The 19,487-nt window shown below is 36.1% G+C and overlaps 1 protein-coding gene across 5 annotated transcripts in view; it reads right to left on the bottom strand.

The window, feature by feature from the left end:
- msn (serine/threonine-protein kinase msn) overlaps positions 1-19,487 on the bottom strand; it is a 566,215-nt gene that overhangs the window by 350,602 nt on the left and 196,126 nt on the right. For all 5 annotated transcript variants that reach the window (XM_090413541.1, XM_090413543.1, XM_090413544.1 and 2 more), the window contains exon 5: positions 1,317-1,397. In XM_090413541.1, coding sequence (XP_090269667.1) covers positions 1,317-1,397 — 81 coding nt within the window. The remainder of the gene's footprint in view (positions 1-1,316; positions 1,398-19,487) is intronic.

Here is a 19,487-nt window from a genome sequence, read left to right as displayed (position 1 = left end):
AGCAAAGTGGTGACATTTTAACAGATAATGACAATCATTATAAATCTGGAAGTTTAGATGGCATTTTCTCCAATTAGGATATGTGCTTTTATGACGTCTGAACTGAACTACATCTTGAGATGACAAATTAACAGAATAACATTTGCAACCAGTGACTAACTAGTCTCATTCCTGGTTGGGAAAAAAAATTAATTAAAAATAAGATAAAGCCCATTATAACAATTAGTTGACTGCCTGAGTTCAGTTACTTTCAGTGATTGAGAACCTTTATGAATATATGAGAAGTAAATGTGTTGCAACTGCCCAGAGTCCTGCTTTTAATTCTAATTAAGATTGTAAAGGAGCTCTTAAGTCCCATCTACAGGATGAGAATAAATTGATAACCGCTTAGATTTGTACATATGGCTTAGAGCAGTACTAATTTTAATTTTCTAGCTCTACTTAAAAAAAAATTTTTTTTTTAAATTACGAAATACTAGAGAACTTATTCTAAACTGATCAAATGGTATTTGTATACCATTATAGGTACAATCTAGCAGAGTATGTGGCAGCTGAATTATCTATAAAATAGTCAAAATTCCAATTGTTTTTGAGGTCATTTTTGTAAGTTGGGGTTGATTAGTGGTTCAGATTCCTCTTTAAACTTCTATTCTAAAAAGGTATTATGCAGAAAATGGATGCCTTTCCAATTAATTCAATGGAAAATTTTCGAGATATGAACAGATTTCCCACAATTAATAAATCTGATGTGTAGGTATTAATATACTAAATGTAGAACATCCTGAGGGGATAAAAGGGGAAGCAGTTCCTTAGAAGAGCTAAATAAACTTTAGTTATGTGGAAGGTTACAAAAAGGGTACTACACTGATTATGAAGAACATTTTGCTTTTCTTTTACATATTCCTTTTGTGCAAGAGATGGTCTTCTCAATCTTTCTTTCTTTCTTTCTGGGTGTATTCTTGTAAAGAATTTTGTTGAACCGTTTTCTTTTATAACCATTTTTGTAATGAATATACCATTAACTGTAATACTTTTATTTTTAATACAACCTACTCATAAGAGCAGATAAAGCCTCTTCCTCTCCACCCAAAAGGTAATAATAATGCTTGTTTTTTTTTGTTTTTTTTTGTGTGTGTGATCAGTTATGATAGGAATTATATTCTTGTGTAAATAAGTTTATTTCAATTTAAGCTATCACTCAAACATCACAGAGGACAGCATAAGAACTTTCATAATGAATGAAACCAGTATAACAGATGGAAAAGTGGTGCCTAGTTTGTTTTTAATATACAAAAATATACTTTTTAATATCTTACCCATAATTTGTCATCTTTCCCAGGTGGACTTTTCTGGATAAAAGCACCATAATAAGTGGCTATATTTCGATGATGTGAATACTGAAAGAAATGTACATAGAAGAATGCATAATTAGCAATTAGTAACAAAACACATTTTATAATATATCACAGTCTTAAATTCTAGAATCAATGCATCTTTAGTACTGCGCTTAATGACTTCATTTTTTTTTTTTTTAATGTACAGAATAAACCTAAAATTTAATATGCATGATAGTTACCATATTAATTTTTTGTAAATGATAACTTTATAATTATTCGGTTCATCCTTAACATGCAAATAAGAATAATAAATAGATAAGTCAAAAGAATTATATAAAATAATTACAACTGATGTAATTATCTTATATAATGGAAATATTATGCCTTTAAAAAAAAAGGGCATTGGTGCTTGGTAGTAAAATATATTAAAACAAAACAGGACAATCATCTTGTCCTGTTTTGTTACTCATAACTTCAAACAAATCTAATGGAATGATTGCCTTTGTACAAATGATTTGAGAGATGAGAAGTATTCTATGAAGATCAAAAAGAATTGTTAGAAGAGACAAAACTGAAGAGCTAAAAGGTGAAGATTGTAAGTCTCCTATCACACCATGATAGAGGTGAAACGAGGAGGAGGAGACTGCTAGCTAATAAGTCTGTAAGTGGGTTGTGCAGAATGAATGATATAAGATTTCTGGATCTGTGGTCTGTGTTTGACAGAAAGAAGGAATGTACAATGCTGATGACTGCATCTGAATGGTTTTAGTGTTAGGTGTCTGGAGAGAGCTTTGTTCACTTGAGCATGCTGAGGCACAAATTCGGGAACACTTAAGCAATTAGGATGTGAAGGGGGTCAGTTTGCATGAAGGCACCCATGAGGTGAGTGAGTGAGTGAGAGAATGAGCAAGTGCAGAATCTAGTCTCTCAAACAAAAATATTAAATAGGGTAATCAATTCAGGAAGTAAAGGTAAGTGAGGACCTAAACGGAAGCTGCAGTTTCTTATATACTAATGCCAGATGTATTAGGAACAAGAGGGAGTAGTTTTTGGTATTGTTAGTGTAGTTACCAAAAGGTATAGGCATTAGTAAGATTTGACTAACAGCTGATGATGTAGTTACAGGGATAGAACGTGAAAGGTTTAGGTATTTTCAGGGAAGATAGAGAAGACATGATTGGGGGGAGGGGGGGGGTTACTGGTGATGACAGCTGATGAATTGCAGCCATAAAGAATAGGAGATAGATAGGAGGGTGATAGTTCATTTGAAGCAGTCTTGTGCGAGATTAAGGCCAGTAAGACAATCGGTTGCTGCTATAGACCAGGGAGTTCTACAGATGATCTGGAAGACATACACCAGCAAATTAGTACAATGAGTACAGGTTGAGTGATTATTATGGGAGACTTCAACTATGGAGATATAGACTAGAAGGAAGAAAAATCACATGGCAGGAAGGAAATGGAATTTATACACTTACTAAGAGATAATTACTTCAGAAATCATGTGATGGAGAGGACTAGGGGTATGAGTATTGGAACTGGTCATAAGATCAGAAGAGCTATCCATAATCAAGGTGAGCACATTGCCTCCAGTTGGATGAAGTGATATACGTGAGAGGTGTATTTGAAGGGGTTTATGTTAAAGTACAATGCAGGTGAATATGACAAGCTAAGGGAGAAGCATAAATCTGTGCCATGGCATAAAACACTGCAGGATAAGGATATTAATAGTGCATGGGAGATAGTTAAGGGTCATCTAGAGGAAGCAATATTAAACTGTATATCTGAGATAAGGAGAGCTAATCAGGGAAGAGTTAGTTGGATGAGTAATGTCATTAAGCACGAGCAGCAGAAGAATAAAATGCTGTGGAGGGCATATAAACAGAAAGGGGTGACCAGCAAACGCATGAACAGTACAAGCCTCAGCAAGAAAGGTGACCAGCATGGCAGGGAAGGCATATCAGATTATGTGAAGAATCTATCTGAGCAGGCCAGGGGAAATCCCAAAGAGTTCTTTTGTTATGTGGCAAGTATAAAGGGGCAGAATCAAGATGAAAACGGGTGAATAGCAATGTGCCACAAGGTTCAGTGTTGGGACCACTACTGTTTAATTTGTACATAAATGATATATGAAATAACCTGAAATGAAATATTCAGTTGTTAGCTGATAATGCAAAATTAGGTAGAGTAATAGATTTTTAGGTGCTGAGTTCAGATAAAAATAATAAAAAAATTCCATCACCCACCAATTTTATCCAATTTCTAATTTTACCATTTTTATTAGTAGTATTTGGATTTAAATTCAGAGCAATGGTATTTATTTTCATTCTTCTTTATTTACAGTTAATTAGTTGTATAAGTGCTTTTTATGGTAAATAAAGAAATTTCTACGAAACTTCTCATTCTTAAGATAGGAGAGTGAGGGAGGAATGCAGATAAAAGTGCAGGTGGCTACTTTGAATCTGATTCGCCGAGATACCAGATGACTTTCCTGTTGTCACAGACACATTTTCTTGTGTGATTCTTTAGTTGAACTTTAGTCGTTGACTACTAGGGTTATCATATTTCTGAAAGTGGCATATTTTCTAAGTTAGTGTGAAGATTTAATTTAATGTGTTTGTGGTTTTTTTAATGTTTTTACATAGTGTCATGTAATAGTGTTGATGTCATTCATTAAAATTCGTTTAACTGTGTTTTAAGTGGTGTTTGTAATGCCTTCAAGAGGTTGCAAAAATTCACCTAACATTTTCTGCTACATATGCGGGAGTTAGTGGTAAAAAAAATTAAAAAAGAAACATTACAGATTTCATGAAAAAGGTGTACTGTGCGTATTTTGGGATGAAACTTGGTGACTTAGATAAGCCATGGTCACCATATATAGTATGTTCCATTTGTGCAGAAGAACTTAGAAGGTGGTCGAAGCAAGAACAAAAATCTTTTAGTTTCGGAATTCCCGTGGTATGGCGGGAACCCCAAAACCATACCGATGACTGTTACTTCTGTTCTCTGAATGTTTGAGGTTTTAATATGAAAAATAAAAAAGACATTTCCTATCCTAATTTACCATCTGCAATACGACCAGTGGACCATGGTCCTGAAATACCCGTGCCAACACCACAAATTTTAGAAGAATCACTCAGCAGTGATTCAAACGAAGAAGTTGAAGATTTCAATGATGACAAATACAAAGATAGTAGCCCACCTGAGCTTTTTTCACGGACCATTTTAAATGACTTGGTCAGAGATTTGGATCTTCCTAAGGAATCTGCAGAACTGCTGGGCTTGAAACTAAATGAAAACAATTTGTTAGCCCCTGGCACTTCTTTCACATGGTTTAGATATAGAGAAAGATTTTCTTCCTTACTTTTCAGAGGAAGGTGATTTAGTTTACTGTAGTGATATTCCCAGACTGATAAGCAAATTCAACGTAAAATATGAAGTCATTGATTGGAGGTTGTTTATCGACTCCTCAAAAAGAAGCCTCAAAGCTGTGCTTCATAATTACAATAAGTATGCTTTAGTACCAGAAACACAGAAAGTGCTACTTCAGTACCAGTAGTATTTGAAAGAACGATACAAAAATTTAGCCTTCATTCTCAGCAAACTTAAGTACAATGATTATGGATGGACAGTTTGTGGTGATCTTAGTCATATCTATGATTTTGGGAGGAATGCAGATAAAAGAGAATACCCCAAATGCCTGTGCTTTTTGTGACTAAAGCTTGAAACTAAATGAAAAGAATTTGTTAGCCCATCACTTCTTTCTCATGGTTTAGATATAGAGAAAGAGATTTTCTTCCTTACTTTTCAGAGGAATGTGATTTAGTGGGACAGCCGAGATCGAGAGCATCATTGGATCAAGAAGGAATGGCCAGAAAGAGTCAAATTAGAACCCTGGAAGTAAAAATGTGTTACGTTAAACTTTGGTTGCTCAGTAAAAAATCCTTTTACCCCCGCTTCACATAAAGCTGGGATTGATGAAGCAATTTGTCAAGGCTTTGTAGAAAGAAAGAGAGTGTTTTAAATAAATCTCTGCAAAATTTCCAGGAATATCTACAGCAGAATTGAAAGAAGGTATTTTTATCGGTCCGGACATCAGGAAACTTATGAAGGATAAATTGTTTGAAGAAAAAATTGCAACTGTTGAAAAAGAAACTTAGAAACCTTTGAAAGAGGTGGTGACCAAATTTTTAGGAAATCATAAAGATCCCAACTATAAAATGATTGTGGAAGACATGCTAGAGAAATTCAAGGATTTGGGATGCTCCATGAGCTTAAAAGTGCACTTTCTTAACTCTCATTTAGGTACTTTTAGAGTACTTTTGTGAGTACGTTTAGAGTACTTTCCTGAGAATCTGGGAACTGTCAGCAAAGAGCAAGGAGAGCGATTCCACCAAGACATCAAGGTGATGGAAAGAAGGTACCAGGGCAGGTGGAATGTCAACATAATGGCGGACTACTGCTGGATGTTGCACAGAGACAACCAGAGAGAAGAATTTCACAGAAAAAGTTCAAAAAGAAGCTTTGAAGGAAAAAGACACCACAATGAAATATAAGGTACATACTAAAGATTAATCTTTAATTACTTAAAATTTTTTTTTCCCAATACCTTCATTCCAAAAATGTTTACAGAAAAATTTAAATACTGTTATTTCACTTAATATAATGCATTTTAAAGCTATTTTACTGTAATATTGAGATCCATTTGGAACAAGAAGAACATAAAAAAACTTCCCTTTCTTGATATAGTAGTCAATGAAAAAGATAATAAATTATCCTTCTCCATCTATAGAAAACCTACCAACACAGGAAGATTTCTTAATGCTGCCTCACACCACCACCCCTCGTAAAAAAAATTAATAGAAACCTTGAGTGACAGAGCTTATAATATTTAAAGCTTAACACAGATCCTCAAAAAAAATGGTTATGAACCTAAGACAATCAAAAAAAATCCTGAACACACTTCCTACAAGCATCTCACAAAAGCAAGATTTCAAGAATGCAATCACGCTTCCATACATCAAGAATGTTATAGACAAAATGGCCAAATTATTAAATAAACATAACATCAAAGTTGCTTTTCTACCATTGGAAAAAATTTCAAGATTTCTACATCCCCCCAAACCTCCACATCATCCCTTAAAAAAACCAGGTGTTTATAAAATTCATTGTTCCTGTGGCGTCTGCTATGTAGGCCAGATGAGAAGATCAGGGGAAATTTGTATGAACGAACACCAAAAAGATGTGCAGAAAAGATGAGAACACAAATCAGGCCTAGCATACCGTACAACTTCCACCGGCCATAATGTACTCTGGCAAAAAAACAAACATGTCTTACATTGAAAAAGACTGTTACATAAGGAAATTTAAAGAAGCGGCATACATGCTTAGAATTCCAACGCAATGCAACAAAAACCAGGGCCTAATTCTACACCAAGTTTGGTCAGCACTGATAAAAAAATATACCCAAATCAGACCTCGGACAATGTGAACAACAGAACGTGATTGTTCAAACTTAGCATTGCACTGAATCTGCATTCGGATATTTAATTTAATGAACAGCTAGACGGCCACAACTGCATAGAAAGAACTATTTTGAGTAATTTCTCATTTCTTGTGTTTAAACTTTTAGTTACCTTTGACTCCTGAAGATGTAAGTCAAACTACTTACGAAACTTGTCAGGTTTGTTTTTTATTGTTATCTTAATAAACATGTGATCCAATTACCGGAATCTTTCTTATGAACTGCTAAATCACAGAAACCTATGCCTAGAGACAGTAATTGTTTTCTCATTCAATGATGAAATGGATCTCAGAGTGCATGTTGAGGTATGCTAGAAACATTTCTAACATATCCCTGTTGATGGCCAAATGGAGAAAACATGTCATTAACATAGTATAGACATATTGTGAGTTTAGTGTGGTATTTTCAAAATGTTCCATATAAAGACTGACAAAGGGAGAAGAGAGCCATAACTAAGCTTTTAATCAGCTTGTAGTTTTCCCTGCCAGGTAAAATAGACAGAATGCATGGTGAAGATGAATAAAGCTGATATGTCTGCAGGATAGTCTGGATGAGTTGTGAAGTTTCATTTGGGCATATATTGGTGAATGAGGCTATATCAAAACTAACCATGAGGTCCTCAGTGTCTCTGAGGATCATATCCAACAAGCAAGATTTGATGTGCACAGTTTTTTTTTTTTTTTTGCATGGAAAGAGTGTCGACAATAATGGAAGACAGCTCTCTTTATAAGTGAGCGAACTCATACAGTCTACTATAAGGGTATGTTCTGTTTATGTATTTTTTTGATAACTCATAAATCCAGGGTAGCCTAGAATTATACAGTTGCTTTTAAATAGCTTCACGAGGCCAGAATATAAATTGGTCCAGTAATTTTTCTAGGGCTTATTTTGTTTGTTGGTTTTGATCTGGTTATTTTATCTAGCAAGGAAACCTACAAGCAGGTTGAAGACACAGCTATGGCCATCTCTTTTCCCCTTGTCAATCTTTACATGAAACATTGTGAGAACACTTCTCTTGATACTGTCCCCTCTCAAACTCACAATATGGCTATGTTACATTGATGTGTTCTTTATTTGGCCATGTGGCAGGGATATATTTGAAAAATTTTTAGCACACCTCAATAGGCAACACCTCAGATTCATTTCATCATTGAAAAGGAAAACAATAACTGTCTTCCCTTCCTGAACATTCTAGTTACATGACTACCAAAAAGATCATTAACTTTTCAATCTACAGAAAACTTACCCACATGGGTAGGTACATCCACCACCTACCACAACACCATCCCTCCCCAGCAGTATCCTGTTATCAAAACCTTAGCAAATAGAGCTAAAACTATATGCTCAGACCAAATTAGCCTCAGCAGAAATCAATCACATTCTGGACGTATTTTTAGCCAATGACTTTTCCCTTAACAAAACCAACGTAGATCTTGCTGCGCCCTCACTCCCAATGCAGACCACAAAAAATCAATTGCTGTTCCCAACATCTGGGGACCTCAGAAACAATTGCACACATTGTTAAAAATTATAACATAGAGACATCTTTCAGGCCTTTTCCAAAAAGCTACCCAAAGTTAATCATCTTGTTCCTAAGACAGGTTGGGCCACTCATGGATAGTGATTTGCCATTTTCTCCTCTCTTATGCAAGTACTCTCATCATCTGGCTTATGAAGTTTGAATCTCTAAAACCATAGCATATTAATCATAGTCTTCCTTTAGATACTTTTATTAGTCCCGGGGCAATCATAACCCACTAAGCAACTAAGGCAATGCCTATAAGCAGCAAGTTTGGAAAGTGGCAAACCCTAGCAAAATTGTATCTCAACCATAAGGGATCATATATGAAAGTCAGACAAATTATGTAAAAAGTGATGCAGTGTCTTGTTATTATATACAAATGAGTGGCTTTGTCAAGGCATAAAAGTGAGCATTCTGGAGTGGTTTTCCATTTCATGACTGGAATGAGAACAAGTAATTTTGTGATAATCCAAGAATTTTGCAATCTTGTATATGGCTGAAAGATATCATTTAACCAATAAAATCAGGTGGCAAGCCATCATAAGATAAGAGGTGGCAAAGTCAGGCAGAGGTAGCCAGATGGATGCATGCAAGTCATCTGTGATTCACAGACTGTACAAACCAAATCAGTGGTTTCCATATAGGCTTTGTGATACCAATCTTTTTTTTCAATTCCCTGCACATAATATGGTGAGATGGGTCAGGAACAGCCTTCAATAAATGCTTTGATGAACTGCTGCACATAGGAAGTCTGTTTGTCTGTGCAAGCCTTCTCAGACAATGACAATCTCATTCCTGACTTAGGTCCAGGTTACCTCTCTTGGACAAGCAATATGTGTATTATTTTTCCACTGATTAAACACCCACGGTATCTCACCTTTTGAGAAACTGGTCAGCTCTGCTGCTGTTTTCCAAATCATGGCTTCAACTAGAAGCCGACCTACAATAAGCCCTTGATCAAACTTTAGAAAAGCATTTGAACAAAACTATTGATGATTCCTAAGAGCATTCTTAAGTGGTTGCCTAAAATACATGGTGACATGTATGAACAAGTACTTTGCATATATGTTACATAAGTGACATTTATGTAAATCTGAATAAAGGTTTTTGGTGGCCAGTATATGTACATTGGGACTGGCCATCCAGTTCTTCAGACTTTAATCCTATTGAGCATGTCTGAGATGCTCTAGGTCCGGGTTTCTCAAACCTTTCCTACAATGGAACACTTCACAAATCCTGAAATTTTAATGGAACACCATGTTTAGAGTCGAGTATCATTGGTCTCATATTCAATGTAAAGCCAAGCGCAACACTATCGGCACAGCAGGCTGTACTGTATTACAAAAATGCAATTTTTGTAATACAATACAGCCACACACTACAGCACAGCGCATTGACCTTGCTTGTGACCGCATGTTTCCTAGAATAGATACCTCCATACTTCACTTGCACTTGGAGGTGCTGATAACTGCAGGTGGCTGAGTCAGGACCAGTGTGAGCTGGCCTTAACACAGCACAATCCACAAGCAAAGTGAGGAGTGTCTGATTTTCAAACATGTTTGAACTTGTCACAGCATTTTAAACCATTCCAGGCTCATTAATTTTGATAATTTTTCACAGAACACTTATTCACTTTACACAGAACACTAGTTCTGCAAAACTTAGTTTGGGAAATGCTGCTCTAGGTAGATATGCTTCTGCTCTCAATCTCTCCCCATCTGAGTTCTAGGACAGCGTTATAAACAGTATGATACATCGTGAACACTGTATTACTGTGAGGAGTGACCACATTCTTTATTAAGGCATTTTGACAATCTCATTTTCATCTTTTGTTCTTGGTCATTGTATTCATCTACCCATTTGTTACTGAATTTAACTATATATTTACAATTTCTGTGGGTGTTTCTTTCAACATCTCTGTCTTTCATATTACATTTCAACAAATTGCATAAAAAATCATCATACAGTTTTTGCATTATCATGATTATTTTCTTTTTATTACATAATTATGGAAAAACCAACGTATTTCAAATATATCTAGTGTCTTTTATCTTGGGGTGCTGAAGGGTCAAAGCCGTATAACTGAGAGAGAAGATCTCCACATAGCCTTTAAAGGAATGCAGAGAACTGACCAGGGCTTCTGACATGTCCAATCCTCACTTTCTCATGGTGCACCCTGTTAGGTATTGTTATTACATGACACCTCAAGGGAGTCCAATGACTCATCAAGGGAGGGCACCTACTCTACAACTCTGCCTCCACCACTCCATTCACCAACTCTAACAAACTGCAACCATCATCTACACCAATGCTATCTACCGCCCACAACCACTAGTATTTTCACAGACAAACATCCATGCCCACAGAAGATTCGAACAAGCAACCTTCTGGCTGGAGAGCAGATATGCTAACCACCCGGCCAATCATGGCGGTATCTACCTGGATACTGAACAAATGAAGATGGGCTGGCAATTTGGGATTTAGCCAACCAAATTGTATTCTTATTGACTTAAAATATAAAATGATGGTAATGATGGCACAACATGACAGAATTTCATGTCGGCTGGGGCTTAGCTCATTTATAAAAGCCCCCCCCCCATTGTTTTCGCAAGGGAACCATGGCAAACAGCGAAAAGTCAGCTACTGGAACAAATCCTAAAACACACCCCAACACAACAACAACTGAAACTGACATATGACTTGGAGTGTAAAAAAGAAATAAAGATCAGGATTGCAAAGGAAACAACAAATCTAAAGGCCATGGATAACATCTGGAAAAGTAAAGTGATCAGTCTGCAAACAAAATTAAGAATATTGGAAACATGCATCTTCAGCGGTGTACTCTATGGATCTGAAACGTGGGTAATAAATAAGAAATCAAGAAAAAGAATTTTGGCATTTGAAAGAACTTGTTATAGGAAGATTCTAAGAATAGGATGGGTACAGAAAATCACCAATGAAGAGCTCTATCAGAAGATACAACTAAAATAGAATCTAATGCAGAAGATTATAAAACGGAAGCTGCAATTATTTGGACACATCTGTAGAATGAGTGAGGACTGGAAGATAAAGACATTTATGTTTGGTATTTTGGATGGTTTAAACAGAAGAGGTAGAACATACAGAGAATGGATAGACGATATAAAAGACTGGTATGGAATGGGTGTACAAAAACTGCAACACTGTGCACTGGACAAAAAAAAGTGGAAGAAGATAGCAAAACAGGCATCAGACATCAACGGGCAGTGAGCCCATGATTCATGATGATGATGAACACAACATCAGAGTTCAGGATCAGTACCATCTACATAAGAAGCCTGAATGTCAAACAAATAGAGCTAGCTGAGGAATTAGATAAATACCAGATCGACATAATAGGGGTCAACTGAAACAAAAAAAGACAAAAACTGGTGAGATCTTTCTGAGCAATAAATACAAAATGTTATATTCAGGCAATGACAATCAAGGAAAAGAAGGAGTAGCCATAGTATTCAACACAAAATACGAGGCTAATCTTCTTGAATGGCATGCAGTCTCAAGTAGAGTGATGTGGGCAAATATCAGAATGGGAAACTGGACAATGAGATTTATTTGTGCACATGGTCCCACAAAAGGTTCTACTAAGATAGAAGTGGAGGAATTTTTTGAGGCTTTAGAGAAAGCAACTGACAATGAAAAAGGAAAAGTTGGTCCATGTTGAGGATCTAAATAGCAGAGTAAGAAATGATTCTCAGAAATATTTCGAAAAAATATTTTCTCAAATTTTTGTTACAAAAATATCTTGAGAAAATTTGGAGAAAAGAGCAAAGCTTATAATAGTGGCAATTGCTTGTTGGATTTCTGCTCAGGATGTGGACTGATTATTACTAACACAATGTTCCAACATAAAAATGTCCACAAATTCACATGGAGAAAAGAGACAAGGAATAAGAAAAGTCTTATTGACTATGTCATTGTTGATAGTGATGTTTTCTCCCTGGTGCAGGACACGAGAGTGTACTGAGGATTCGAAATTGGAAGTGAACTTTCATTTAGTCTTGAGCAGGATAAAATTGAATTTCATATTGAAAAGAATAACATGTAAGAAAGTTTTAAAGCGAATAAAAGTTGAGCAGCTCTTAGATGTGAACTGTAGACTAAAATACACAAAGATTATTCAAGAAAAATGAAAGAGTTTGAGAACAGGAACCAAACTTTGGAGATTCAGTGGCAAGCCCTAAAAAAAAACACTGACTGATTCAGCCAGAGGCATGTGATCAGGTTGTCTGCAAGGATAGAAAAATCAGAACTCCATGGTGGACACAGGAGGAGGCAGTGAAGGAAAAGAAGAAAGCATATCAAAAGTTTCTGGCAAATAAGTCAGCTTGTGCTCTTAGAGAATACAGAGACAAATGTAAGAAAGCTAAACACTGTAAAACTAGCTAAACAAAAGTCATGGGAGGACTTTGGCAAGAACATAGAAAATAAATATCAAGAAGGTGCCTAAATATTCTGGAGGTTGTTAAAGAAGATCAGAAATGCAGGAAAGACTGCTATGAAAGGAATTAAAGATGATAAAGGTGACGTGAAAACTGGGAAAAAAGATATCCCTGAAGTACGGAGTAATTACTTTGAAAAATTGCTAAAAAAAATAAGCAGTGAGAGCACAGTGGTAAAAAAACACTCGACAGGCATGCAGTCAGGAATACATATCCATACTTGAAGTAGAAAAAGCTAACAAAGGCTTGAAATGGGGAAAGGCAGCAGGAACAGATATTATTCGACCAGAAATGCTGAAGTATGATGGTATAAAAGTCTTATAGTGGCTGCACTGCATAGTTCAGAGGACAGAGGGATGAATTCCAGATGACTGGAGTAGAACCCTCATAGCACCCATATTTAAAAAAGGAAATAAAACTGAATGTGAGAATTACAGAGGTATTTCTCAACTGAGAATTCCTGGTAAGATTTATATAAGTATACTTGAGAAATGGTTGAGAAGGATTGTGGAAGAAAAGCTTGGTGAAGAACAAGCTGGATTTAGGCCAAATAGAGGCTGTCAGGATCAGATTTTCGCTTTGCGACAAATAGTTGAGAAATCATGGGAATATAACAAAGATCAGTATTTAAGTTTTGTAGATCTGGAAAAGGCATACGACTAGGTGGCAAGAGAAAAGCTATTCAAAACGCTACAGTTATATGGTGTTAATAGTGGTGAGCTATAAGGGGCTCCCGCAAGTCCCTTATAGCTCACCACTGGTTGTAATAGATCAGAGGTAGAGTTGCTATTGCAGTTATAGATAGATGTTCTGATACTATTACCAGATCCAACACTCTCAAACCCCTGGTTCCTTCCATCACGTGGTTTCAAGTAATTATCCCTTAGTAACTGTATAAATTCCATTTAATCCATATGTCCTTTCCTTCTTCCAATCACCATAGTTGAAGTCTCCCATGACAACTGCTTGGCCTGAACTCACAGCAGTGCTAATCTGCTGATACATGTCATCCTTATCTTCTTCTGGATCCTCCCAGGTCTACAGCAGCAACAGACAATACATTATGTCCTACTTGCTTTTATCTCACACCAGACAGCCCCAAATCAACCATTTCCATCAGGTCTACAATTTTCCTTAACTTTTATTTTTGTTGGTTGAAGTTCTTCAGCTATCATTAATAATACCCCTTCTCCTGTTCTATTTCTTCTATCTTCTCTGAAAATTTAATATCCATTACATTCTATCCTTGTAACTACATCATTCTTTGACAACCAGATCTTGCTGTTGCCAATAATGTTTGGCCAAGTTGAGCTGACCAATACTTAACACTCCTCTCCTTTATTTCTGATACTTTGGGCATTCCTGTACATGCATTTCAACATCCCAACAATTACCCTTACATAATGTCAATTTGCCTGTAAGTTGCATACAGTTTCTTTCTTCATATTCTTCATTCTTGGAATTTCGTAATAATTTTTTGGGGGAAGTTTTACTTCTTTTATGATTTAATCTGTAGCTGACTGTAGTTTGTAAGTCCAAGTTCAGTTTAGCACTTCTCCATATCCTTACTAATATAGTCATTACAGTTTTGGTAGAGGAGTCTTGAGAGATCTACTTATATTTGTGTACTGGTATAGGAAAAAAACATGGTATTTGCAACTACTACTTTATTTGTTTTTCAGAAATCCAATAAGTATTCTCTTTCATTTCTTTCATCTATGCCAAACATGAATAATTGGCATATCTTCAGAGTAATGGCCAACTTTAGCATGAAAATCATCTAAGCATTTCTCTATTAGGTTAGCATTTATCTCATTTTGTAATTTATGTCAAAATTCAATATTATCATTAGATGTGCAAAGTCAGTGCATATAAATAAATTTTATATATAGTCCTTTTCTTAACATCTTAATCACAAGATTGATTATTATTCTTAATGAGACTGGTTTGACTTCTTAGATATTTCTCAAGTAATTCTTTTCAAATCATTAGTGCTACTCCCTCTCTATACAAGTTATCTGTTCTTCCCAAGTAATATAATCTTACTTTCTTCAAATTAAAGATTTCTCCTCTTATACAATGAGTTATGGAAACATACCATGGACCATTTAAATTTATCCACTTCATTTTCCACTAGTGATAATTTTCCTATTTATTAGTAGAAATTAGACATTTTTCGCAGAGAAAGCATATATCATGCATGGCTCTGTGGGTTAGGATCAGGCATGCAAGCTTTCCTATATACAGTAGCATTATTTCTCATTTGGGTTAATGCTACTCTTCAAAAATTAAATGGCCTATTATGTAGCTGGCTAGCCCACTCTTCTGTCACATCTGCCTACAATTTGGGTAAAATCCAAGTAGAAAGCAGATTCCTACAGGCTGATAAGAATGTAATCTAACTGACATACAACAGAAAAGATATTTAAAAAAAAAAAAATTATTAATACAGGAATTTCCTGACTCACCTGATTTTTAAAAAAAGGCTTATTGAGTGATGCAGCTACTCCACTTCTACAAAGAGATGCAAAGTTAAATTTTTTTGCTAGTGTAATATACGGGGGGGGGGACTGAAAAGTTCTGATAAACACCTAGAACAAAAATGATCTTAAAGCAACCGATATAACCACAAGACAGATTCACATCTTAAGACCTTTTAACCAGTGGTGAGCCAATGGAAATTTTAACAAAGGGCTCGCATCAGTGAGCAAAAAAAGGGCCTGACTTAGCACTTATAATATTTATATTGTGACTTTGTAGAACTCCTGACAGATATGATAATTCCTGTAGGATATCAATCATTAATGCTAGATCTTTTAAAAATTCCAAATTGAGAAGTCAGTTTAAAAAGCCTGTATATTTATCGTTCGATGCAAAATGCTTGCATAAAGCTAGGTAATTTCTCCACAAAGCAAGAGCCATTCGTAAACTGCAAGCTGCCCATCGTGGTCCAAATACACGGCCAATCTTTAAAATTTCAATACCAAGGTCTTTTGCAATCGTATTTAATTCTCGTTAATTTTTTGGTGATTGATGATAAAAAACATATAATTTATCCATAAATATTTCAAAATGATTTATTTCTTTAATGTATTTTATCAAATCGTCTAATGCTAAGTGTAAACGATGAGTGCAATGCCAAATCACAATGTTGGGAAATTTTTGTAGAAATTTGATTGCAACACCTGATTTGTTTCCTAACATTACACTAGCTCCATCAGAACAAAATGCAATGAAATGATTTTTTATATAGTTATCAAAAAATCCGTATGAATTTAAGGTGGCAATTATAGTAGCATGTATACATTCTGGTGGTATTTTCTAGTTCTACAAGATTATTAAACAAGAAGAACAAGGGGCTCGCAAATTTGAGAAAAATTTAACAAAGGGCTCGTGGGAGCCCATTATAGCTCACTGCTGCCTTTAACCCCCATGTTTCATCAATTTGCAACAAATTGCTCTTTTTCTTTTAGGATATATATAAGAAGACACGTCAAAGGTTTTGAAGAAATTTGAAGACAGAGAGGAGTGAGGGCCACCATCAAGTTTTTAGTGCTGCAAGAAAAGTCCACAAATGAGATTCACTAAACTTTGTGTTAGACTTTATGGGACTGTGCCCCAGCATACCCAATAGTTGTCAGATGGGTGGCCAAGTTTAAAACTGGAAATTCTGAGATAACAGAGGCCCCTAAGTCAGGAAGACCTTCCGTAGCAATCACATATGAAAACATCAATGTAGTGCATGCTATGATCCTTGATGATGATAGACAAACACCGGCCAAAAACATTGCCAAGACTGGGGATATCCAGGGAAAGTTGGTGTCATTATCCACCAACATCTGAACATGCAGAAGCGCTCAGAAAAGTGGTTCCCCAAATGTTTGAATGCTGACCAAAAGACAGAACTGCTGTATTTTGGTCAGCATACATTCTGAGAAATCAGGTGCAAATTTCTTGGTTTGCGTTGTGACTGTTGATGAAACATGGCTTCATCACTATGACCCAGAGACTAAACAACAGTCAATGAAGTGGACACGCATAGGTTCTCCACAGCTGAAGAAGTTCCAAACCCAAAAGTCAACAGGAAAGGTTCTTGCCATTGTCTTTTGGGATAGGAATGGTGTAATCCTTACCAAATACTAAAAAAAAGGTGAAACTGTTACAGCAGCAGTTCATTCAACAGCTCTGAAGGAGATCCTGAAGAAAAAGCACTGTGAAAAACTGAACAGAGGCATGTTGATTTTGTAGTACAACACACCTGTCCACACTGCTCATGAAACCCAACAGGCATAAATAACTTGAGCTTTCAATTGCCTCACCAACCCTATTCTCCAGACCTGGCCCCATCTGACTATTTCCCATTCCCAAATTTAAAGAAACATTTGAAAGGAACAAAATTTACCACAGCTGAAGTCAAATCTGCAGCTGAGGACTGGTTTGGCAACAAGGGAAAGACTTTTTTTTCTCAGAGAATTACAAATGATGCAGCAGCATTGTAACAATTGTATAAACACTTTGTGGGGGAATATGTAAGTTACATGGTTCTACCTCAATTCCATCATGGAAATTATAACTTTTCAGCACACCCTTGTAATGTAAAAATTTTACATTACACTGTCATATTATAATTATAACAGTCACTAATATTTTGAACCATAAATTATTTAAAATTTATGATGATAAAATTTAAATTTATAAAATTTAAAATGGCCTCGCCTACTCCCGTATACACGAATAAAAAGGCGTTAGCTGATTTTTTTTTTTTTTTTAAATTATTTAAAACCAGAAGTTTCACAGTTTCTTCAGTTCAAATTCTAAACCAGCTGAACTGCTACAGAACCCTTATCACAAGACATGTGGGAAGGCTTATGTGTTCGTCATACATGTTGATTAGTTTAAGCAGTACAGATGAGAACACTGACTGATAAGAAAATAACTATTTATTAACTTATTGCTGATATTTCATTGGTATTCTATCCAGTATCTTCGGAGTACAAAATACTTTCCCCCGATATATTCGAACTATTTAAATTCACAGTACATGCATGTTATTTTTCATGGAAAGGGAAATATAAAAACAATTAGATGGGACAGCAATAGGCTCCCCCTTTTCTCTCCTCCCCCCTTAACCAACTTCTACAGAGAACACTTGAAAAAGCTAGCTATCAATACAGCCACCCCACAAATTGAGGCTTTGGTAAACTATGATGATGATGTGCTTGCTATTTGTCCACATGGCCCAGACACATTGGATACATTCTTAGTGCATTTAAATAGCCAACAACCAAAAATCCACTTTAGGATGGAACTGGAAGCTAATGACTTTCTTCCCTTGCTGGATACACTAATCACACATCTTCCAGGTGGTTGCTTATCATTCTCGGCTTATAGAAAACACACACATATAGGGAGATATTTACACAAACAATCACACCCTCACTCATCTCAGCAGTACAGTATCCTAAAAACACTAACCCACAGAGCTAGAACAATTTGTTCCAATGACATTGCTCTCACTGCTGAACTTACTCACTCACTCATGTCACACCTTCTTGGCCAGTGGCTATAATCATCATAAGATAACCAATAGCAAGGAAAATTCTACAAACAGATAGAGGCGACAACCATGGGTTCTCCACCTCTGACCAACTTCTTTATGGAGATCTTTGAAGAAAAAGCCTTAAACTCGGTCCCACATAAACCTGTTTGGCTATGCTATGTAGATGATGTGTTTGCTATTTGGCCACACTCCATAACTTCTTAACACACTTAAACAATCAACACCCCAGGATCCAGTTTACCTTGGAAAAGGAAAACAATAATGATCTCACTTTCCTGGCCACTCTGATTACATGCCAGTCTGCTAGATCCCTGGCTTTCACTGTTCACAGAAAACATATGCATACATGTAGATACATTCGCCAGCAATCACTCCTCCCTCACAACAATATGGGATTATAAAACCTCTATATGACAGGGCAAAAATAATCACTTCATATAACAATGCCCTAACTACTGAACTTAACCATATCCTTAACACCTTTTTATCCAATGGATACAACTCCAAAAAAAATATTAAAACCAGTTAATCACAACCTCCCTCCTCCCTTCGTAGCAGAGATTACTTTAAATCTATCACCATTCCATATATTTGGGGAACATCTGAAAAACTACATAAATGCTAAAAAAAAAAAAAATATCACCTCACAACTAGTTACAAACCACATAAAAAATTGCCATCTCTTATCTGCTCCACCAAAAACCAATCACTCTCCCCGTAGACCTACCTGGAGTATACCAGGACCCTTAAAGTTGCAAACTGTCCTACTATGGCCAAACAGGCAAGATAGCTAAATATCAGGATGTCTGAACATAAGGACTATATCCGGTTCCACCAATACAGCCACTCGGAACTTGCTGATCATGCTTTGGACACCAACCACAAAATAAGCTGGAAGAAAGCCTTTACTACAGCGCAGCAAGTATAAATATGAGAGATTATTCCTGGAATTAGCCTCAAATCTAAAATACTCCCCAAACCTGAACAAATTGGATGAATGAGACTGCCCCAAATATGGGAAGCTTGCATTCTAAGAACATCGGCCCAACAGACAATACAACCCAAT

Source organism: Typopeltis vanoorti, chromosome 24 (genome assembly GCF_054136105.1).
Source record: "Typopeltis vanoorti isolate ZY-2024b chromosome 24, IOZ_Tvanoo_1.0, whole genome shotgun sequence".
Classification (NCBI taxonomy): domain Eukaryota; kingdom Metazoa; phylum Arthropoda; class Arachnida; order Uropygi; family Thelyphonidae; genus Typopeltis; species Typopeltis vanoorti.
This window is presented reverse-complemented; position numbering and strand designations above follow the sequence as displayed.